Source organism: Salmo salar, chromosome ssa02 (genome assembly GCF_905237065.1).
Source record: "Salmo salar chromosome ssa02, Ssal_v3.1, whole genome shotgun sequence".
Classification (NCBI taxonomy): Eukaryota; Metazoa; Chordata; class Actinopteri; order Salmoniformes; family Salmonidae; genus Salmo; species Salmo salar.
This window is the reverse complement of record NC_059443.1, coordinates 76342983-76368050: the sequence shown is the minus strand read 5'-3', so window position 1 is coordinate 76368050 and position 25068 is coordinate 76342983. Positions and strand designations below refer to the sequence as shown.

The 25068-nt window shown below is 41.1% G+C and overlaps 2 protein-coding genes across 3 annotated transcripts in view; both read right to left on the bottom strand.

Moving 5' to 3' along the window:
* The window catches only part of LOC106564162 (myosin heavy chain, fast skeletal muscle), a 530774-nt gene that overhangs the window by 165734 nt on the left and 339972 nt on the right, over nucleotides 1-25068 (bottom strand). The window lies entirely within an intron of this gene.
* Nucleotides 1-25068, bottom strand: part of LOC106593162 (myosin heavy chain, fast skeletal muscle-like) — a 155791-nt gene that overhangs the window by 42567 nt on the left and 88156 nt on the right. The window contains exons 37-40 of one of the 2 annotated variants that reach the window (XM_045710215.1): nucleotides 23856-23960; nucleotides 23664-23759; nucleotides 23088-23219; nucleotides 22603-22718 (exon numbers count right to left, since the gene is read on the bottom strand). The exons of the other annotated variant lie outside the window; for it this stretch is intronic. Of the exons in view, the coding sequence (XP_045566171.1) occupies nucleotides 22698-22718; nucleotides 23088-23219; nucleotides 23664-23759; nucleotides 23856-23960 (354 nt within the window). The 3' untranslated portion in view covers nucleotides 22603-22697. Of the gene's footprint in view, nucleotides 1-22602; nucleotides 22719-23087; nucleotides 23220-23663; nucleotides 23760-23855; nucleotides 23961-25068 lie in introns of those variants that run through there. 2 annotated transcript variants of the gene reach the window in all.

Below are 25068 nucleotides of genomic sequence, written 5' to 3'. Positions count from 1 at the left end.
GTTGGAGTCATGTTTGGCCACGCAGTCATGGGTGAACAGGGAGTACAGGAGCGGACTAAGCACATACTTCTGAGGGGCCTCAGTGTTAAGGATCAGCTTGGCAGATGTGTTGTTGCCTACCCTTACCACCTGGGGTGGCCCGTCAGGAAGTCCAGGATCCAGTTGCAGAGGGAGGTGTTTAGTCCCCGGGTCCTTAGCTTAGTGATGAGCTTTGAGGGCACTATGGTGTTGAACGCTGAGCTGTAGTCAATGAACAGCATTCTCATATAGGTGTTCCTTTTGTCCAGGTGGGAAAGAACAGTATGGAGTGCGATTGCGATTGCGGTTTCCGGGATGATGGTGTTGATGTAAGTCATGACCAGCCTTTCACAGCAATTTATGTCTATCGACGTGAGTACTACGGGGCGGTAATCATTTAGGCAGGTTACCTTCACTTCCTTGGGCACAGGGACTATGGTGGTCTGCTTGAAACATGTAGGTATTACAGACCCAGGCAGGGAGAGTTTTAAAATGTCAGTGAAGACACTTGCCAGTTGAACCGCGTATGCTTTGAGTATGGGTCCTGGTAATCTGTCCTGCCCCGCAGCGTTGTGAATGTTGACCTGTTTAAAGGTCTTGCTCACATCGGCTACGGAGAACGTGATCATACAATCACCCGGAACAGCTGGTGCTCTCATGCATGCTTCAATGTTGCTTGCCTCGAAGCAAGCATAAAAGGCATTTAGCCTTTTATGGTAGGCTCACGTTACTGTGCAGCTCACAGTTGGATTTCCCTTAGTGGTCCCTAATAGTTTTCAAGTCCTGCCACATACGACGAGCGTCAGAGCCGATGTGGTAGGATTCAATCTTAATCCTGTACTGATGCTTTGCCTGTTTGATGGTTCGTATGAGGGCGTAGCGGGATTTCTTATAAGTGTCCGGATTAGTGTCCCACTCCTTGAAAGCGGCAGCTCTAGCCTTTAGATGGATGCGGATGTTGCCTGTAACCCATAGCTTCTGGTTAGGATATGTACGTACGATCACTGTGGGGACAACGTCGTCGATAAATTATTGATTAAGCCGGTGACTGAGGTGGTATACTTCTCAATGCCATTGGGTGAATCCCGGAACATATTCCAGTCTGTGCTAGCAAAACAGTCCTGTAGCATATCATCCACATCATCTGACCACTTCTGTATTGAGCGAGTCACTGGTACTTCCTGCTTTAGTTTTTGCTTGTAAGCAGGAATCAGGAGGATATAATTATGGTCAGATTTGCCAAATGGAGGTCGAGGGAGAGCTTTGTATGCATCTCTGTGTGTGGAGTGAAGGTGGTCTAGAGTTTTTATCCTCTGGTTGCACATGTGACATGCTGGTAGAAATTTGCTAAAACGGATTTCAGTTTGCCTGCATTAAAGTCCCCGGCCACTAGGAGCGCCGCTTCTGGATGAGCATTTTCTTGTTTGCTTATGGTCATATACAGCATGTTGAGTACGGTCTTAGTACCAGCATCGGTTTGTGGTGGTAAATAGATGGCTACGAATAATATAGATGAGAACTCTCTTGGTAGATAGTGTGGTCTACAGCTTATCATGAGGTACTCTACCTCAGGCGAGCAATACCTCAAGACTTCTTTAATGTTAGACACCAGCTAAAAGTGGTAAAAGTAGTAGCCTACAATAAGGGAAAATTCCAGGTAAACAGAAAGTGTCCAGATAAAAATATGTTATAAATATTAGATGACGCTTTCCCAGACACACTTGTCTAAATTGATGGGTCATGTGAAAGAAATGCTATAACCCCCAGCAACATCTTGCCAAGTGGATGGTTCTCCACAGAAGGTGTAAACAGTACAGCCAAATGGTTACTTGCATAATAGCAATATAAGAAATAGATAGTGTCAATATAAATAAAACAATATACAGTATGTACAAGAACAATATCAATAACAATATCAGTGATAGATGAGGTAGTTATATGCACACAATCAGTGGTAAAGTGGCTGAGCAGCAGGAGAGTTTTTGGAGAATCATTTGAATAGAGGCACTGCAGATAGTGCTGATGACTGGTCCGTCCGAACCACGCATGAACAAGGGAATCTATATTCGGAAAGCATGTTTCTGTCCTGCCCTTGACTTTGGTGCAGGGCATGTGATGTCCATAGCCTCTTTGTCGCAAAACTCCCTGATCTTCTCAAAAACATAAGTTTGTCTAGCTGTGTCCAGTCCAAGTGGTGCTTGTACAGGCAGACCATCTATGGGAGGAAGGATGTCAGCGTTGCGCTGCAAATGAAACCTGGTCCTGACTGAGTCCGAACGCTCCTTGGTGACAATAACACCAGGCTCCAGAGCATCGAAGCTGTAAAACAGGAAATAACAAAATAATGTAGAAGACATTACAACCTTCCACAACATCAATTCACCTCCCAAGTTTGTGTAAGAAGAATAACCTCACACAATGCAATGAAAATGATATTCACCTGAAATGCTGGTACTGCTTGAACTGTGGCAGCGGCCTGAAGTACGGAGTCAGGTGTTGTTGCCAGCCATAGCTTTCCACCAGCACCGTACCTGTCACGTCCTGACCATAGAAAGCTTTTATTTTCTATGGTAGAGTAGGTCAGGGCGTGACAGGGGGTTTTGTCTAGTTTAAATTTTCTATGTTGTGTGGTTTGAGTTTCTGTTTTTCTATGTTTTTGTGGGGGGATGATCTCCAATTAGAGGCAGCTGGTCATCATTGTCTCTAATTGGGGATCATATTTAAGTTGTTGTTTTTCCCACTAGGTTTTGTGGGAGATTATTTTGAGTTAGTGTATGTTGCACCTCTTCGTCACGGTTTGTTGTTTTGTTTATTAGTTTATTTGTATGTCTTGCATAGTTTCACAGTTAAAATGAAATGTGGAACGATACACACGCTGCGCCTTGGTCTCTTTCATCATACGAGAAACGTGACAGTACCATCCTCCAGTCCAACCAGCTGTGGGATGTTGATCCCTGTCACAGTGCTGTCCTTCACAACACCAGAATTGTTATTTATTCTATATTTCTCCTAATTATCCTATTTACACTTGGTAGTTCATTTTGACACTAGAGTAAATGTTTCTGACTCATACCATGCCACATTGGCCATTTTCAAAAGGAGAAGTTGGTTTTCATGGGCAGTCGACCGACTATTAACTGCTGCTTTGGTATTATCCTTGACCTCTATGGCAGCTGTTATGTCTGGGATGACTGAAGACCTGATGATAGGAGCCTCTGTTTTATAGTTCTGCAATTTATCCCACAAACAGGGCCATGTACCAAAGAGTCATAATATATCAAATAGTCATAATAACAGTCAACTTTAATATCTCAGTCATCTCAATAATGTTGTATTTTTTTTTCAATTTGTTGGATTGGAATTAGGGTTGTGTTCATTAGGTACAGCGTGGCAAAACATTAAGCCGGCGGCCACCGACTTCTTAAGAAGGCATTGATCAATGCTCAATGTTCAATTATTATCTTTCTACCATCAGATCTAAGCCAATATGACAACAATTGACTGTAGATGAAACTTAGAAAATCAACTTGTATGGAGACACACAACACACTCCCCTCCCCGCTTCTCGTCATGTTCCATTCAGCCATTACCGAGAACCACATACCTGATTTTTAGGGCCGTTAAATGTCACATATGATCCAACTTCATTTAATTATTTCTCAATGATGCTTTAATTAAGATCCGAATTTAGAAATTGTATGTTGACCATCTTAAAGAATGTTTTGTATAGTTGGTGTTCTGTTTTCGTGTTGTTTGTGAAAAATATTAGCCCTGTCACGTTCTGACCAGTAAAGGGGTTATTTGTTATTGTAGTTTGGTCAGGACGTGGCAGGGGGTGTTTGCTTTATGTGGTTCGGGGTTTGTTGGGTTATGTTATTATGTAAGAGGGGGGTGTTTGTTTAGAGTGTTTCAGGGTTTGTTGGGCTATGTGTTATGTAGAGGGGTGTTTGTTTAGAGTTTTCCGGGGTTTTTGGGTTATGTTCTAGGTTAGTGTATTTCTATGTTAGATCTAGGTTGTTTAGTTCTATGTTTAGTTTATTGGGATTGGCCTTCAATTGGAGGCAGCTGTTCCTCGTTGCCTCTGATTGAAGGTCCTATGTATAGGGGTGTGTTTGTAATGGGAATTGTGGGTAGTTGTCTCCTTGTTTAGTGTCTGAGCACCTGACAGGACTGTTAGTGTAGTTCGTTGTGTTTGTATACGTGTTTTGTTAGTTTTTTCCTTCTTTTAACCAATTAAAGAAGATAAGTATACACGTTCCCGCTGCACCTTGGTCCAATCATTACGACACCTGTTACAAGGCCCCCCCAAAAACTAACTAATGTCAAATATATGTCAACAATCCTTCCTCCAAAGGACCCTCTATGGATTAAATGTTGTGATAATCCCCAACATCATGGTCTTGTTTTGGTTCTAGTTTCTTGAGGAATCACCACTAATACCTACAATAACGTGGAATACAGACTGTGACTTTCTAAGTAACCTTCTTTCTCAAATAGTTAATGCTTCATCTTTCTTCTTTCAGAACCTATTCAACACTAAATATGTTCAAAATCACAACATGGAAGTGACATCAATGTGGGACCAATGTGTCTGATCAACTTGCCCTTACACTCCATGGCCCGAGGCAGGACCTTTCTCTTTAGGTCATATAGGATCATGATTCCAGAGTCTCTTATTGGTTGCAGTGCATCAACCAATTGTGTGCCACGTCAGATTGCTATACCATATGATGTAGTCAGCCGATATGTTAATAAACATAAAATCCAGGCGTTCTGGGATCTGGCATGCGTCTTCACTGTAGTCAGCATGGAGGGTGGCCATTGGATTTCAGAACCACAGATTTCACAAAACCTGCAACTAAAGTAATCTGACAGAGTAGGTAACTGCTCACTGCTCCATGACTGCCTTCTGACACCATGTATTTAGTCTGACTGACTGTTTGGCCTTCATTCCAACCTCTCCCGTCACTGTGGATTATATTTATATCCATCTCATAAAAGTGTGAAGCCTCTGCTATGCTGACAAAGCTATCTAGCCTCTAACTCATTGAAATTTGAACCCTCTAGTATATCTGGATATGTGTAACATTACCGAATACCTTTAAAATACTTTTTCCTAAACGGGTCTGGACTTTTTATTGCTTGTGTAGCAGATGGGGATCTGTGAAACTCACTCCTCAGCCTGCAGCGTCTCCAATAGTTAGCTTTTTGGTGGCGCGACTGGCTAAGACGCTTCAGGAGATAATGTGTTTGTGAGCTAGAGGTCCTGGGTTTGAGCTTCGGTATGTTCCGAATAAGGAGGAAGTGGTGATCGCTAAGCAAGCAGCATGACGTCCTTTACACTTGGTTCAAGTGAACATTGACAGCACAATTAGTACAAATATTCTATTGCCAAGTGAATCTTACCCCCACACACAGTGAGGAAGATGGTTCGGGAAGGAAAGAAATATCCATAGTCGAAAGTTGGAGAATAACAGAACCTGGTCGCGTCTTCGGGTCACCAAGTCTCCAAATCTACAACTAGACGCCACGTCCATGCCAATAGGCTCTTTGGAAGGGTTGCCAGAAAAAATTAAATGCTGTTTGGCCACGCCCACCAGTAGTGGGTTTGGTGTTGAAAGAAAGATGCAGAACAGAACCTACTGTTCAATGTGGTAATGGATCTTTGTTATGGGGCTGTTTTGATTCCACTGGTCCTTGGGCCTGTCACGCTGGCATGAAGAGATTCCGGAGACAGATGCAGGAATGCGTAATAGGGTTTTTTACTAAGCCCCAAATTACGGCGTGCCGTGTAAAGGCACGGGGACGAAGACCAAACAAACACGTAACAAAACACAGGGTTGAAACAAAAACGAAAGAGCGAGGAGAACCTCAAATAAATATCACTAGCGCACAATAATTAACACACGGGACTAGACCCGTAATCATCTGCACAATAATTAACACACAGGACTAGACCCGTAATCATCTGCACAATAATTAACACACGGGACGAGACCCGTAATCATCTGCACAATAATTAACACACGGGACGAGACCCGTAATCATCTGCACAATAATTAACACACGGGACGAGACCCGTAATCATCTGCACAATAATTAACACACGGGACTAGACCCGTAATCATCTGCACAATAATTAACACACGGGACGAGACCCGTAATCATCTGCACAATACACACTCTCCCCACACACACTCAACACCGTCCGCACACTCATACTTACATGTTTATGCACACACCTAGTCAGGTTACAGAACAATAAAGCAAGCCTATGTCCCCATGACAATGCGAATGTAGTGAAACAGTAGGGTTGTCTAAAAGGTTCCTTAACAATTACAATAATTTTTATAAAATGTTCCCATTTATTTTTATCATACTGTTCTGCTCAGTATTTTAATTATTTATCTTACAAATCCTTATAAAGGGTGCCAATAATTTAGGAGTTGAATGAGTGTACAAAAGATTAATGAATGTACAAAACACCTAATATTGAGTTGCCCCCCCCCCCTTTTTGCCCTCAGAACAGCTTCAATTCGTTAGGGAATGGAATCTACAAGGTGTAGAAAGTGTTCCACAGGGATGCTGGCCCATGTTGACTCCAATGCTTCCCACATTGTGTCAAGTTCGCTGGATGTCCTTTGGGTGGTAGGCCATTCTGGATACACACAGGAAACTGTTGGTGGTGAAAATTCCAGCAGTGTTGCAGTTCTTGACACAAACCGGTGCTCCTGTCTCCTACTACCATACCCTGTTGAAAGAAACTTAAATATTTTGTCTAGCCCATTCACTCTCTGAATGGCACACGTACACTATCCATGTCTCAAGGCTTAACATTCTTATTTAAACTGTCTCCTCCCCTTCATCTACACCGATTGAAGTGGATTTAACAAGTGACATCAATAAGGGATTATAGCTTTCACCTGGTCAGTCTGTTGTGGAAAGAGCAGGTGTTCCTAATGTTTTGTACACTCAATGTATATGTTATGTACTTACCATACTACCAGTATATTATATTTACAACATGCATTAAGCGGCAAATATCTACACACTAGGCTCATCCATACTGAGAAGCCATGATCTAATGAAGGCTATGGGGAACGTGTATCAAGATGGCAGAATAGAATAAATGTCACATCATTGTTTTTAAACTACAGTCTGTGACATGGTTCAATGTGTCAATATTTTGAGTCTGAAAAGACGATTCTCTTCTTCAATAGTGTGCAGTGAAATCATACTAGATGAAAAGCGTGAATGAGTAAGACATCCTGGCATTGTAAAATATAACTGCATTATCTTCTTCGGGATCAGTGTCCCGTCCACGGGAAGGTTGAGCTAACGTATGCTAATGCGATTAGCATGATGTTGTAAGTAACAAGAACATTCCCCAGGAAGTAGACATATCTGATATTGGCAGATCGCTTAAATTCTTCTTAATCTAACTGCACTGTTCAATTTACAGTAGCTATTACAGTGAAAGAATACCATGCTATTGTTTGAGGAGAGTGCACAATTTTGAATATGAAATGTTATTAATAAACAAATTAGGCACATTTAAACAGTCTTGATACAACATTTTGAACAGAAATGCAATTGTTCATTGGATCAGTCTAAAACATTGCACATACAACATTCAAATTCCCCAAACTTCAAAGTGTTTCCTTTCAAATGGTACCAAGAATATGCATATCCATGCTTCAGGGCCTGAGCTACAGGCAGTTAGATTTGGGTATGTCATTTTAGGCAAAAATTGAAAAAAAGGGCGGATCAGGTTTTAAGTAACATAAATTACAAACAATCAATTCAATGTAATGCAATAAAGGTCATTCAGCCCTGAAAGGCAATCATTTCTGGCAGGCATGGGACACAGTTAAAAGGCAATAATCATACGCTTAACATTTTGAAAGATTTTCCATTGTGTTTCCTTCTAAACACATGTATCTACTGTGGTGATCCCCCTAAAGAGCACACACACACACACCACAGTAGTCCATAAATACTTCCTGCCTGCCAGCCCAGGGGAAGCCCTTGCTAAGTACAGCCGTTGATCCCCAGTTTCCTAAAACACTCAAACATGTTGTCTATAAATATGCTAGCCAACCATCTGTCAGGGAAAGCCCTCACTACATGATGACTCACAGACGGTCAGGGTGGAGAGGTTAACTGTGGTTATTATTAACTGTTTGTTTAGGCAATGCTTAAGGCTCCTGCAATTCCCCAATGCTTTAGGCTCCTCCGATTCCTCAATGCTTTAGGCTCCTCCGATTCCTCAATGCTTTAGCCTCCTCCGATTCCTCAATGCTTTAGTCTCCTCCGATTCCTCAATGCTTTAGCCTCCTCCGATTCCTCAATGCTTTAGCCTCCTCCGATTCCTCAATGCTTTAGTCTCCTCCGATTCCTCAATGCTTTAGCCTCCTCCGATTCCTCAATGCTTTAGCCTCCTCCGATTCCTCAATGCTTTAGGCTCCTGCGATACCTCAATGCTTAATGCTCCTCCAGTTCCCCAATACTTTAGGCTCCTCCGATTCCCCAATGCTTTAGGCTTTTATGATTCCCCAATGCTTTAGGCTCCTCCGATTCCTCAATGCTTTATGCTCCTCCGATTCCCTTCCAGGATCTCTTTCAGGCACCTCCACTAACCTTTGCAGTGGCAGGCAAAAGAAAGGCCCCTTGTGTAGCCTTTTCTGGTCTGGGCATTTAGCGCCCTCTATTGGAGAAGAGTTATACTAAATGTTGTTTGGAGATTTGCAATAATTAGCAAGGCCCATGAGGCGACTCATGTTCATTAAGGCATGCAACAAAAACATATTCAAAACATTTTTCACTGGAAAACAAAACATTAACCCTTCGCCTACAATTTCCGCGGAAATCTAACATAGAACAAATATCCATCAAAATCCGTAAATTTAAGCTAGAGATACTTTATCAGTTTTTTTGCATGGGCTGCATGTCTCAATCCAACGCATTTGCCGATATCGCCCTTCCGCACCTGCGGTGAAAATTGTTAGAGCTAGAGCGATGTTTGTCAGACCATGAGACATCTTGAACACGATGGCGTTCTCCGTCAACAAGCCTCACAAGACTCGTCTGAAGTCGGTGCAGCCTCTTTTGCCAACTTCTGTCTGTAGCGTGAGAACGGTTTTGGCTACACTTATATGACCCCTCTGTAGACAGCTGTGTTCTCTGTTTTGCTCTTGGATTCCCACAAGCCTCACAATACTCGTCTGAAGGTCCCCGGTGCCAGTAAAAAAATTAAAATGTATGTTTTTATGGAGATAGGCACTAAACTAAAATAAGGGAATAAATAGTGTACTAGAGGGTAACTAGTAATGTCTAATTGCTGACACAAGAAAACAACTTTTGAGAAATAAAATATGTGGATGAATGTCATGCTAAGACAAACTATAAAGGGAAATACATGGCTACAGTTAACTATTTTTTAGTTATTTAATGAAATGTTGTTTTTAGGAAAGGGGTGTTTTTTTAATGTACCAGGGTAACTGCCCCTCTCTAAACAAGTGGATTAATTATCTTTCTTACTTGTATATTTAAGAAACGGTTAAAGATCTAACATTGGAATATATCAACAACTTTTTCAAAATGTAAAAAGATTTGATCAACTTACCAACAAATCATTTTAATGAAATATCTCCAAAAGTTGTGATGAGACAAAGGACATTTTTGTTGAGTAAGAGCAGTGGCAGCCAGGGAAAGTGTTGAGAATATTTTTATGGTGACATCTTGTGGTCTTAATGTGAATTTCCTGTTATTTTTTATATCTCTCATATATAGCACAGACACCTCAGAAACAAACTAATTTTAGATTTTTGGGGGGGATTATTTGTCGTTCCATGTAGTGAATCTGTTGTTGAACAGATTCACTACACCAAATTCAATGTTTCATCCAATAATTTTCCTTTATTTTTTTTGATACCTTAAAGTAACATAAATTACAAACAATCAATTCAATGTAATGCAATAAAGGTCATTCAGCCCTGAAAGGCAATCATTTCTGGCAGGGATGGGACACAGTTAAAAGGCAATAATCATACACTTAAGATAGAAACATTTTGAAAGATTTCCCATTGTGTTTCCTTCTACACACAGGTATCTACAGCGGTGATCCCCCTAAAGAGCACACACACCACGGTAGTCCATAAATACTTCCTGCCAGCCAGCCCAGGGGAAGCCCTTGCTAAGTACAGCCGTTGATCCCCAGTTTCCTAAAACACTCACACATGTTGTCTATAAATATGCTAGCCAACCAACTGTCAGGGAAATCCCGCACTACATGATGACTCACAGACAGTCGGGGTGGAGAGGTTAGCTGTGGTTATTATTAACTGTTTGTTTAGGCAATGCTTTAGGCTCCTCCGATTCCCCAATACTTTAGGCTTCTTCGATTCCCCAATGCTTTAGGCTCCTCCGATTCCCCAATGCTTTAGGCTCCTCTGATTCCCCAATGCTTTAGGCTCCTCCGATTCCCCAATACTTTAGGCTTCTTCGATTCCCCAATGCTTTAGGCTCCTCCGATTCCCCAATGCTTTAGGCTCCTCCGATTCCCCAATGCTTTAGACTCCTCCGATTCCCCAATGCTTTGTGCTCCTCCGATTCCCCTCCAGGATCTCTTTCAGGCACCTCCACTAACCTTTGCAGTGGCAGGCAAAAGAAGGGCTTCAAAGTGTTTCCTTTCAAATGGTACCAATAATATGCATATCGTTGCTTCAGGGCCTGAGCTACAGGCAGTTAGATTAGGGTATGTCATTTTAGGCGAAAATTTAAAAAAAGGGGTTAATCCTCTATGGGATCGGTGTCCCCCCGCGGGACAGTTCAGCTAACGTGCACTAATGTGATTAGCATGATGTTGTAAGGAACAAGAACATTTCCCAAAACATTGATATGTCTTATATGATCAGAAAGCTTACATTCTTGTTAACCTAACTACACTGTCCAATGTACAGTAGCTATTACAGTGAAACAAATACCATGCTATTGTTTGAGGAGAGCGCACAACAACAAAAAACTTTTATCATGGCAACTGATTTGATACATTCACCTCTGAAGGTAAATAATGTACTTACATTCAGTAATCTTGATCTGATATGTCATCCTGAGGGTCCCAGAGATAAATTGTAGCATGGTTTTGTTAGATAAAATCATTTTTTTTATTGAAATGTAGAAACTGGGTTCTACAGTTTCAACTTCCTGCTGTCAGTCTAAAACTTTGCACATACACTGCTGCCATCTCGTGGCCAAAATCTAAATTGTGCCTAGACTCCTAAGTGTAATAATGGCTTTTCTCTTGCATTTCAAAGATTATGAAAACAATTATTAATAGAAAACGCTTGTTTTCTTCTTTGTATTGTCTTTTACCAGATCTAATGTGTTATATTCTCCTACATTCATTTCACATTTCCACAAACCTCAAAGTGTTTTCTTTCAAATGGTATCAAGAATATGCCTATCCTTGATTCAGGTCCTGAGCTACAGGCAATTAGATTTGGGTATGTCATATTAGGCGAAAATTGAAAAAAAGGGTCTGATCCTTAAGAATTTTAAAGTGGTCTTAAAATTAAAAATAAAATAGCTAAATCATCCTTGGCATGACCATCTTAAAACAATTTCATATGTTAGCTTAAAACCCCCCTCCCCCGGCTTAGACAGGGCTTAGACTCAAGAGGGTAAATGGTTAGCCCTTGGAAATCAAATCTTTACAGCCCTGAACAATGAACATGCTCTTGGCATCTTTTTCGATTTATCCAAAGCATTTGACAAGGTTGATTATGAAGTATTACTTTTCTAAATTGCATTATTACGGTTTTCATGATTATACATATAATTGGCTATATCTAGAACCAGACTACAAGATGCCATGTAGAAAAACCGTGATGGTCCTGTTGGAGAAATTACACAACGACTGCTCTGCAAGTACAAAGCACAAGCTCTACAATTACCATATGTGGCGTTAACAACAGATTGTTGGACGTCTATTAACACGCTGTCATACATCACTGTTAAGAGCCATCACACTTATGAGAAGTGGGACATGAAGTACTGACAACTGAGAACATGGAGAAACAGCAGAGAGCCTAAAACGTTGTTGCTGACTGGGTGGCACCCAGATGGCTCTCACTTTAATGTTGTCCTTCACCCAGTCAATCTACTGCAGTCCTGACTACCTACCAGCTGGCTCTCACTTTCTTGCTGTCCCCCACCCAGTCAATCTACTGCAGTCCTGACTACCTACCAGCTGGCTCTCACTTTATTGCTGTCCCTCACCCACTCAATCTACTGCAGTCCTGACTACCTACCAGCTGGCTCTCACTTTACTGTTGTCCCCCACCCACTCAATCTACTGCAGTCCTGACTACTTATTAGATGGCTCTCCCTTTACTGCCTTGGTGGAAGAGTGGTGTAACATCTCACAGCAATAACTGGAAAATCTGGTGCAGACCATGAGGAGGAGATGCACTGCAGTACTTAATGCAGCTGGTGGCCACACCAGATGCTGACCGTTACTTTTGATTTTGACCCCCCCTTTGTTCAGGGACACATTATTCAATTTCTGTTAGTCACATGTCTGTGGAAATTGTTCAGTTTATGTCTAAGTTGTTGAATCTTGTTATATTCATACAAACATTTACACATGTTAAGTTTGCTGAAAATAAACGCAGATGACAGTGAGAGGACGTTTTTTTTTTCTTCTGACTTTATAAGCATGATTTACATTATTCATTATTCATTATTGATGTTGGTTCCTGCGTCTAACTGACCGATACCTCACGAGGCATCTTCTCTCTAAGCTGAGACCTTGATACTTCTCTTGGTTCCCAGAGCAATGTTCTGGGCGTACTGCCAAATTGCTAATACAGTGATAGAGAGGATTCCTCCCATGTTCAATCAATCTACTGTGTACAATCATTCTGTCTGTCGCATGAACCCAAAAGAGTTGGTTATTAGAAAAGCAGCAGTTATGCTAAACATACGATCTGTGTACGACCGGATACACTCAAACATTTTCCCTCACACACAAAAAGCTTATTTCTCAAATCACAAATTATTAAGTTTACATAACTGCATTTCTCTCCTTTGCCAAGATAATCCTTCCACCTGACAGGTGTGGCATATCAAGAAGCTGATTAAACAGCATGATCATTACACAGGTGCATCTTGTGCTGGGGACAATAAAAGGCCACTCTAAAATGTTCAGTTTTGTCACAAAACACAATGCCACAGATGCCTCAAGTTTGGAGGGAGTTTGCAACTGGTATGCTGACTGCAGGTATGCTAGCAGAGCTGTTGCTAGAGAATTTAATGTTCATTTCATGTTCATAATCCACCTCCATCTTTTTAGAGAATTCGGCAGTACTTCCAATCGCCCACACAACCGAAGATGACGTGTAAGCCGTGTTGTGCTTGCTGATGTCAACGTTGTGAACAGAGTGTCCCATGGTTGTGGTGTGGTCAAGGTATGGGCAGGCATAAGCTATGGACTACAATGCCAATCGCATTTTATCGATGGCAATTTGAATGCACAAAGATACCATGACAGGATCCTGAGGCCCATTGTCTTGTCATTCATCTGCCGCCATCAAATCATGTTTCAGCATGATAATGCATGGCCCCATGTTGCAAGGATCTGTACACAATTCCTGGAAGCTGAAAATGTCCCAGTTCTTCCATGGCCTGCATGCCAGACATGTCACCCATTGAGCCAGTTTGGGATGCTCTGGATCAACGTGTATGACAGCGTGTTCGAGCTCCCGCCAATATCCAGAAAGTTCGCAAAGCCATTGGAGAGGAGTGGGACAACATTCCACAGGCAGTAATAAAAAGCCTGACCAACTCTATGCGAATGAGTTGTGTCACGCTGCATGAGGCAAATGGTGGTCATAACAGATACTGTCTTGTTTTCTGATCCACGCCACAACCTTTTGTTTTAATAAAGGTATCTGTGACCAACAGATGCATATCTGTACTCCCATTCATGTGAAATCCATAGATTAGAGCCTAATTTATTTACTTCAATTGACTGATTTCCTTATGTGAACTGTAACTCAGTAAGATCTTGGAAATTGTTGCATGTTACGTTTATATTTTTATTCAGTATATATCTTAAATGACTGCATTTTAAAACATTTGATGACATAATCGTCGAGCCCATTCAAAAGATTAGGGGAAATGACCCTGAAGTATGATGTAGGACGGTTACCATGTTTATAATGTGTATTACCATGTTTATAATGTGTATTACCATGTTTATGATGTGTATTAACGTGTTTGTGATGTGTGTTGCCATGTTTATAATTTTTATTAACATGTTAATGATGTGTGTTACCGTGTGAATGTGTATTACTGTGTTTATAATGTGTATTACTAAGTTGATAATGTGTATTACCATGTTTATAATGTATTACCGTGGTTATAATGTATGTTACTGTGTTTATAATGTATATAACCATTTTTTGTATTACCGTGTTTATAATGTATATTAAGGTGTTTATAATGCGTTTGCTGTGTTTATAATGTGTATTGCAGTGTTTATAATGTGTATTACTGTGTTTATGTGTAAAACCGTGTTTATAATGTGTAAAACCATGTTTATAATGTGTATTACCATAATTTATCTTAGAAATCATATGAAATTGTATTACCATAAGAACTCTAATCATTACAGAAGTGTATATCTGCTGAAAAGGTTTCTTTGCAAATGCAAACTGGCTAATGATAAAACAATGTCACATTTGTCATTTATTTTCTCATTTATATGCCCATAATATCAGTAAAAACAAGAAATAAAATCTTGAGTAATTTGGTCAGATGCTCTATCACCATTAATGTTTACGTAGTGTGTCCACAACAGATTCATATTTGCATAATCTGTGAAAAAATTTAAATACTCTCCTGCGAGGCAGGTTGCCTCACCCAATGCGGTATGGATCTGCTATTGTCTAAAGTATTTTTCTTTACTTTCGAATCCCCCAACAGAAGCTAGCCAGCTAACTAGCTACTAGCTAGTAGTCAGCTAACCACGGCTAGCGGTCAATCGCTAACCTCTAGCTCGGAAAACTCTCGCCAGTTTGAACAACGCGATTCAAACCTGAGCATACCGGACCTATTTTCTCTCCATATCCCCGGATTCCTACCGCAAGCTCTGAATCATTTCACCTGGATCATCGCAGCTAGCTAGCTGCAATCCGAGTGGCTACTCCTGGCTAATGTCTCTGTCCCGAAACAAGCACCAATTAGCCTGGAGCTAGCCTATGCTAGGTGTCACGGGCGTCGGAAGGAGCGGACCAAAATGCAGCGTGCTTGTAGTTCCACATATTTATTAAACGTGAAACTTAATGCAATACATAAATAACTTGAAACACAAAACAACAAACCGTGACGCAGAGAGGAAAACACACAACTCAAAAGATAATAACCCACAAACAGGAAGAGAAAAACCCCTACTTAAATATGATCTCTAATCAGAGGCAATTAGGATCAGCTGCCTCCAATTAGAGATCAACCCCAAACAATCCCAACATAGAAATTGACAAACTAGAACTTAAACATAGAAATAGAAAACATAGAACATCCCAAATCCCCCCCTGTCACGCCCTGCCCTACTCTACTATAGAAAATTACATCTTACTAGGGTCAGGACGTGACACTAGGCCCATCTCCCGGCTAGCTGAAGAGGTCCATCAGCCACTCCTTGGGCTACAATACCTATTTTGCCAATTGGCCTGGACTCCTTTTACTACACGAAGCCCTGCTAATCCATCACGACTGGACTACCGACGTAATCTGCCTGAGGGTGTTTTTTCTTCCAACAGGCCCCTCTGTCGCGACGTCCCCTGAATGCCCATCTGCTAGCCTGCTCTCTGTGGCCCGCTAGCTGTCTAGAGCATATCGGACTGTTAGCTGAATTGGTCCATCGGCCAATTTCTTGGGCCACTATACCTATTTTGCCAATAGGACTGGGCCCCTTTACTATACCGAACCCTACTAGTCCATCACGGCTGGTCTGCCGACGGAACCACACGAGGAGGCTCCGTACGAGGAGGCTACAACAGACTTCTTCCATCGCGACGTCCCTCTAAGGCCCTTCTGCTAGCTTGCTAGCCCCGGCCCGCTAGCTGTCTGAATCGCCATGTCTCCAGCCAGCTTAACTACTCACTGGACCCCTATGATCACTCGGCTTCACATGCCTCTCCCTAATGTCAATATGCCTTGTCCATTGCTGTTCTGGTTAGTGATTATTATCTTATTTCACTGTAGAGCCTCTAGCCCTGCTCAATATGCCTTAGCTAACCCTTCCGTTCCACCTCCCACACATGCGGTGACATCACCTGGTTTAAATGATGTTTCTAGAGACAATATCTCTCCCATTGTCACTCTATGCCGAGGTTTACCTCCACTGTATTCACATCCTACCATACCTTTGTCTGTACATTATGCCTTGAATCCATTCTATCACGCCCAGAAACCTGCACCGAACGTACTAGACGACCAGTTCTTATAGCCTTTAGCCGTATCCTTACCCTACTCCTCCTCTGTTCCTCTGGTGATGTAGAGGTTAATCCTGGCCCTGCAGTGCCTATCTCCACTCCCATTCCCCAGGCGCTCTCTTATGCTGACTTCTGTAACTGTAAAAGCCTTGGTTTCATGCATGTTAACCTGTTATGGCTAGGGGGCAGTATTTTCACGGCTGGATAAAAAAACATACCCGATTTAATCTGGTTACTACTCCTGCCCAGTAACTAGAATATGCATATAATTATTGGCTTTGGATAGAAAACACCCTAAAGTTTCTAAAACTGTTTGAATGGTGTCTGTGAGTGTAACAGAACTCATATGGCAGGCAAAAACCTGAGAAGATTTCATGCAGGAAGTGGCCTGTCTGACAAGGTGTCGTTCTTCTTGTCTCTGTTTATTGAAGAGTGAGGATCTTAGCTGTCCCGTGACACTTCCTATGGCTGCCATAGGCTCTCAGAAGGCGGCAAAACGCTGAATTGTGGCTTTGCAGGCTCTGGCTGAAACAAAGTAGCGTGTTTGGGTAGTGGCTGGTTACAGTACTGTGAGACTCAGGCTCGTGCCTGCGTCGACCGAAAGCTTTGTTTTCTTTCCTCTGTTTAGCGAAATGGACATTCCCGGTCGGAATATTATCGCTATTTTACGAGAAAAATTGCATAAAAATGGATTTTAAACAGCGGTTGGCATGCTTCGAAGTACAGTAATGGAATATTTAGATTTTTGTTTGTCACGAATTGCGCCATGCGCACGACCCTGATTTACCATTTCGGATAGTGTCTGGGACGCACGAACAAAACGCCGCTATTCGGATATAACGATGGATTATTTTGGACCAAACCAACATTTGTTATTGAAGTAGCAGTCCTGGGAGTACATTCTGACGAAGACAACAAAAGGTAATCAAACTTTTATAATAGTAAAGCTGATATTGGTGAGTGCTAAACTTGCCGGGTGTCTAAATAGCTAGCCCGTGATGGCTGGGCTATGTACTTAGAATATTGCAAAATGTGCTTTCACCAAAAAGCTATTGTAAAATCGGACATATCGAGTGCATAGAGGAGTTCTGTATCTATAATTCTTAAAATAATTGTTATGCTTTTTGTGAACGTTTATCGTGAGTAATTTAGTAAATTGTTAGCAAATTCACCGGAAGTTTGCTAGTTCTGAACGTCACACGCTAATGTAAAAAGCTGTTTTTTGATATAAATATGAACTTGATTGAACAAAACATGCATGTATTGTATAACATAATGTCCTAGGTGTGTCATCTGATGAAGATCATCAAAGGTTAGTGCTGCATTTAGCTGTCTTCTGGGTTTTTGTGACATTATATGCTAGCTTGAAAAATGGGTGTCTGATTATTTCTGGCTTGGTACTCTGCTGACATAATCTAATGTTTTGCTTTCGCTGTAAAGCCTTTTTGAAATCGGACAGTGTGGTTAGATAAAGGAGAGTCTTGTCTTTAAAATGCTGTGAAATAGTCATATGTTTGAAAAATGGAAATTTTTGTATTTTTGAGGAATTTGTAATTCGAACCACGCCTATCATTGGATATTGGAGCAGGTGTTCCGCTAGCGGAACGTCTAGATGTAAGAGGTTAACATTTAGAAGCCTCCTCCCCAAGTTTGTTTTATTCACTGCTTTAGCACACTCTGCCAACCCGGATGTCCTAGCCATGTCTGAATCCTGGTTTAGGAAGACCACCAAAAACCCTGAAATTTCCATCCCTAATTATAATATTTTCCGACAAGATAGAACTGCCAAAGGGGGCGGTGTGGCAATCTACTACAGAAATAGCCTGCAGAGCTCTGTCTTACTATCCAGCTCTGTACCCAAACAATTCAAGCTTCTACTTTTAAAAATCCACCTTTCCAGAAACATGTCTCTCACCGTTACCGCTTGCTATAGACCACCCTCTGCACCCAGCTGTGCCCTGGACACCATATGTGAATTGATTGCCCCCATCTATCTTCAGAGCTCGTGCTGCTAGGTGACCTAAACTGGGACATGCAACCTGTTAAGGATAGGGGGCAGTATTTTCACGTTCGGATGAAAACGTGCCCAAATTAAACTGCCTCCTACTCAGACTCAGAAGGTAGGATATGCATATTATTAGTAGATTTGGATAGAAAACACTCTGAAGTTTCTAAAACTGTTTGAATGATGTCTGTGAGTATAACAGAACTCATATGGCAGGCAAAAACCTGAGAAAAATCCAACCAGGAAGTGGGAAATCTGAGAATTGTAGTTCTTCTTTTGAATCCCTATCGAAACTACAGTGTCTGTGGGGTCACGTTGCACTTGCTAAGGCTTCCATTGGCTGTCAACAGCCTTTAGAAACTTTTATCATCCTTCTCCGGTTACTGGACAGAGAATAGGAACTCAGTCAATCAGTGGCCTGTCTGAAGACAAAGGACTTGGTGATGCGCGAGCCCGCTCGCCGTTTGTTCTAGTCCTTCTGGAATGAATACGCTATTGTCTGGTTGGAATATTATCGACTTTGTATGTTAAAAACACCCTAAGGATTGGTTGTAATCATCGTTTGACATGTTTCTACAAACGGTAATGGAACTTTTGAGCTTTTCGTAAAAAAAATTGCGCTCCCGTATCATGCCTTTGGAATAGTGTTCTGTACGCGCCAACAAAACGGAGGTATTTGGACATAAATGATGGACTTTATCGAACAAATGATCATTTCTTGTGGAAGTGGAAATCCTGCATGTGCATTCCGCCGAAGATCAGCAAAGGTAAGGAAAGATTTATAACACTAATTTAGAGTTTTATTGATGCCATGACTTGCCGGGTAGCTGTATAGCTTGCTTTGATGGTTGAGCTATGTACTCAGAATATTGAAAAATGTGTTTTCGCCGAAAACTATTTTAAAATCTGACACAGCGGTTGCATTAAGGAGTAGTATATCTATAATTCTTTAAATAATTGTTATATATTTTGTCAACGTTTATGATGAGTATTTCTGTAAATTAATGTGCACATTCACCGGATGTTTTGGGAGGCAAACATTTTCTGAACATCACGCGCCAATGTAAAATGCTGTTTTTGGATATAAATATGAACTTGATCGAAAAAAACATACATGTATTGTCTAACATTGAGTCCTGGGAGTGTCATCTGATGAAGATCGTCAAAGGTTAGTGCTTAACTTGTTATGGATAGGGGGCAGTATTTTCACGGCCGGATAAAAAACGTACCCGATTTAATCTGATTATTACTCCTGCCCAGAAACTAGAATATGCATATAATTATTAGCTTTGGATAGAAAACACTCCAACGTTTCTAAAACTGTTTGAATGGTGTGTTTGAGTATAACAGAACTCTTTTGGCAGGCCAAAACCTGAGAAGATTCCAAACAGGAAGTGCACTCTCTCACCATTTCTTGGCCTTCTTGATCATCTCTATCCAAAACAGGGGATCTCTGCTGTAACGTGACATTTTCTAACGCTCCCATAGGCTCTCAGAAGGCGCCAGAACGTTGAATGATGACTTTGCAGGCCATGGCTGAAAAACAGTAGCGCATTTGGATAGTGGTCGATCTGAGAACAATGAGACTGGTGCGCGCATGCACGAGAAGAGTCCAGTTTACTTTCTCTGTCTTTGAAAGAAAACAACGACTCCCGGTCGGAATATTATCGCTTTTTTACGAGAAAAATCGCATAAAAATTGATTTAAACAGCGTTTGACATGCTTCGAAGTACGGTAATGGAATATTTTGAATTTTTTTGTCACGAAACGCCGGGCGCGTCACCCTTCGTTACCCTTCAGATAGTGTCTTGAACGCACAACAAAACGCCGCTATTTGGATATAACTATGGATTATTTGGAACCAAAACAACATTGGGTGATGAAGTAGAAGTCCTGGGAGTGCATTCTGACGAAGAACAGCAAAGGTAACCCAATTTTTCTTATAGTAAATCTGAGTTTGGTGAGTACCAAATTTGGTGGGTGTCAAAATACCTAGCCATGATGGGCGGGCTATCTACTCAGAATATTGCAAAATGTGCTTTCACCGAAAAGCTATTTTAAAATCGGACACCGCGATTGCATAAAGGAGTTCTGTATCTATAAATCTTAAAATAATTGTTATGTTTTTGTGAATGTTTATCGTGAGTAATTTAGTAAATTCACCGGAAGTGTTCGGTGGGAATGCTACTTCTGAACGTCACATGCTAATGTAAAAAGCTTTTTTTTGATATAAATATGAACTTGATTGAACAAAACATGCATGTATTGTATAACATAATGTCCTAGGAGTGTCATCTGATGAAGAAAAATGGGTGTCTGATTATTTCTGGCTGGGTACTCTGCTGACATAATCTAATGTTTTGCTTTCGCTGTAAAGCCTTTTTGAAATCGGACAGTGTGGTTAGATAAAATAGAGTCTTGACTTTAAAATGGTGTAAAATAGTCATATGTTTGAAAAATGGAAGTTTTCGGATTTTCGAGGACTTTGTATTTCGCGCCACGCCCATCACTGGATATTGGAGCTTGTGTTCCGCTAGCGGAACGTCTAGATGTAAGAGGTTCATTTTAGCTGTATTTCTGTTTTTTGTGACGCCTCTCCTTGCTAGGAAAATGGCTGTGCGGCTTTTCTTGTTTAGGTGGTGTACTAACATAATCTAATGTTTTGCTTTCGCTGTAAAGCCTTTTTGAAATCGGACAATGTGGTTGCATTAAGGAGAAGTGTATCTTTAAAATGGTGTAAAATAGTCGTATGTTTGAGAAATTTGAATAATTCGATTTTTGTTTTTTTTATTTGGCGTTGTGCTATTTCACTGGCTGTTGTCAAATCGATCCCGCTAACGGGATTCGCGTGTTAAGGGGTAACTAACAGGTTAACACCCCGGCCATCCGACAATCTAAGCGTGATGCCCTCAATCTCACACAAATTATCAATGAACCTACAAGGTACAAGCCCAACTCCGTAAAGACAGGCACCCTCATAGATATCATCCTATCCAACTTGCCTTCCAAATACAACTCTGCTGTCTTCAACCAAGATCTCAGTGATCACTGCGTCATATCCTGCATCCGTAATGGGTCTGTGGTCAAACGACCACCCCTCATCACTGTCAAACGCTCCCTAAAACAATTCAGCGAGCAGGCCTTTCTAATCGACCTGGCCCGGGTATCCTGGAAGGATATTGACCTCATACCGTCAGTAGAGGATGCCTGGTTGTTCTTTAAAAGTGCCTTCCTCACCATCTTAAATAAGCATGCCTCATTCAATTTTTTTTAAACCAGGAATAGCTATAGCCCTTGGTTCTCAGCATACCTGACTGCCCTTGACCAGCACAAAAACTTCCTGTGGCGTACTGCATTAGTATCGAATAGCCCCCGTGATATGCAACTTTTCAGGGAAGTTAGGAACCAAAATACACAAGCAGTTAGGAAAGCTAAGGCTAGCTTTATCAAACAGAAATTTCCATCCTGTAGCACAAACTCAAGAAATTTCTGGGACACTGTAAAGTCCATGGAGAATAAGAGCACCTCCTCCCAGCTGCCCACTGCTCTGAGGCTAGGAAACACTGTCACCACCGAGAAATCCACGATAATTGAGAATGTCAATAAGCATTTTTCTACAGCTGGCCATGCTTTCCACCTGGCTACCCCTACCCTGGTCAACTGCCCTGTACCCCCCACAGCAACTCGCCCAAGCCTCCCCCATTTCTCCCTCACCCAAAACCAGATAGCTGATGTTCTGAAAGAGCTGCAAAATCAGGACCCCTCTAAATCAGCCGGGCTAGACAATCTGGACCCTCTTTCTAAAATGATCTGCCGAAATTGTTGCAACCCCTACTACTAGCCTGTTCAACCTCATCATTTTTATGTTATGGATGGTCAGTCCTTACATCCATAGCTCAGTCTGAGAATTTGATAGTGTTTACATTTCTCCATCCTCATCCCTCAGATGTTTACCAAACAAAGTTACCGCTTTGTTGGGGTGTCTGCTTTGTTGTTTTTGGAATGCCAAATTGCTCCATTAATTAAAGTACAATATTTTATTGTTTGAAAAATCCAGAAAGTCCACAGTCACAAAGGAAGTGTATGTAGATCCACATGTTTTTAATCAATGCTCAACATTTCACCATGAAAATCATATTTTATGCAACACAGGAAAATGAGACTTTGGTCTTCGTTTATTCAGCAACTTCTTTTCCCTGTAAGAAGAAATAAATAATTTAATGGATCAGTAATAATAATAAACATGATAAATATATGGATAGACTTGTATAGAATATAATGGATCAGTAATAATAATGAACATGATAAATACATGGATAGACTTGGACAGAATATAATATATCAAGTATTTAATGCTCAGTGCTCAGCTTGGATTTTCAATTTTTAAGTACCAACAGAATGAACCTTTATTTTTTAGCAATTCCTGAAATGTTCTTCTTAGAGATCTTAAATACAGTTGAGTGTAAAAGGTCAGTATTGACCTCTGTAAAGACTGAGTCATAGGTGGTGTTGATGTGGTCATATCTGAACATGAGTCAGGTATAGGTTTAGCAGCAGTTCTGTACCTTTCCAGAGTCACGGGTCTTGGCTCTGAGCTTGTTGACCTGAGTCTCAGCGATGTCAGCACGCTCCTCAGCCTCCTCCAGCTCATGCTGAACCTTCCTGAACTTAGACATGTGCTGGTTTGCTGCTTCCTCCTGGGTGAGGAAAAGAGAGCAGAGCATCACCATTTCAAGTTTGATGCTTCAGGTAGCAAATTAATATTCTGTCAATTTTTCAAAATAAAAAAAAGACAGATTTAGGATAGCAATCTATAAAGGTAGACAGATGATACAACAGAAGAAGTGAGTGTCAGAACGGGGGATCAAACCGCCTCCAGGACGATCACTGGACCAGCAAATTCATATTCAACCCCCTCTCCTTTAAGTTGGTAACACATAGGAATAGGAGGCACTCAGAAATGTGTATAATTTCATCAGCAATTACTTGCACTATCAATTGTCCCTGTTGACTGATATGCTGTAGCAACACTTACTTCAAACTAAATTGTATGTACAAGTTTTGTAATGTTTACGGGGAATTTTATTTTAAAAATGTTTTAATTTATTCATTCAGAGTATTTAACTCAGTATGTGACTCACCGCTTCCTCAGCGTGCCTCTTGTAGGCCTTCACTTTCATCTGCAGCTTATCTACCAGGTCCTGAAGTCTGCCAACGTTCTTCTTATCCTCCTCAGTCTGTGGGAGAAGATCAAATAATCAATGTCAGTATAGTTTTATACACAAACCTATCTGTGTTAGTGTCAAGTGTGTGAAGAATGCACTTTCTCTTACCTGGTAAGTGAGCTCCTTGACTCTGCGCTCATACTTGCGGACTCCCTTTACCGCGTCTACACCTCTTCTCTGCTCTGCCTCCACCTCAGTCTCGAGCTCACGCACCTTTGTGGAACAAATACATTTAGGCATTTGAGGTGGTGGAACAAATCTTTGTAAAACAGAGGTCGAGTCTTCTACACAGTCAAGGAGGCACAATTGTTGTCTTACACTATGTACATTTCCAAGGGGTTCCCAAAGTGGGATTAACATTTAAATTTGTTCATGAATATTTCTAGCAACAACAGATGAAACTACCAAGGATCTGTGGAACAAGATTAGAAGGTCCAATACAATACAATGTAATATTCTTAATCCACTATTTATGTTCTTAACCCTTAGATGTACAACATGGGTGTGGGAGGCTCACAGGGATATTGGTAGGCACACTATTCCAACAATTGCAATTTTCTTTTAAACTCAATTCTTCTTGTAGTACTAATATATAGGACTCTTTTTTTATTTGACCGATTTTGTCGTGCATTTAGCAGTGCATGTTGCAGTACCAGTATGGCCAATAGAGGCCACCACTCGGGTGTTTTAATGTTATGAGTTTGCTTCTCTTATAGGGGATTGTGAAGTTTGCCACAGCAAGACAGAAGCACCGACATAAATACATTTTTATGTCTTTATTTTTAAGGTAAGCGAGTGGAAAAGCACCATATTCTAGAGAGTAATGTTTGTTAAGATGTTATATTTTCATGAACTTGTGAAAATCTTGTAGCCTACAAGTTAATTTAGCCGTTAGCCTTCTAGCTGGTAGCCCCGCATAGCAACGCTAGCTTTCCTAGTAACGGCCCTTTTGCAGCAGAGTGAATGAGACATGTAGCTAGCGATCTAGAGAGAGAGAGAAATTAAATATTACTTTGAGGTGAATTAGATGAATGTGTGTTCATGTATCATGAATTTGTATTATTATTATTGAATCTATTAATTAACTTGCAGTTGTCACGATCGTCGTATAGAGCGGACCAAGGCGCAGCGTGAGTTGAGTTCCACATCTTTATTCAAAGTGAAACTACCAAAAAACAAATATCCAACAACGAAACCGTGACCACAGTGGCGCTACATGCACAGACACAAAACAATATCCCACAAAGCAGGTGGGAGAAAGGGCTTCCTAAATATGATTCCCAATTAGAGGCAACGATTACCAGCTGCCTCTAATTGGGAA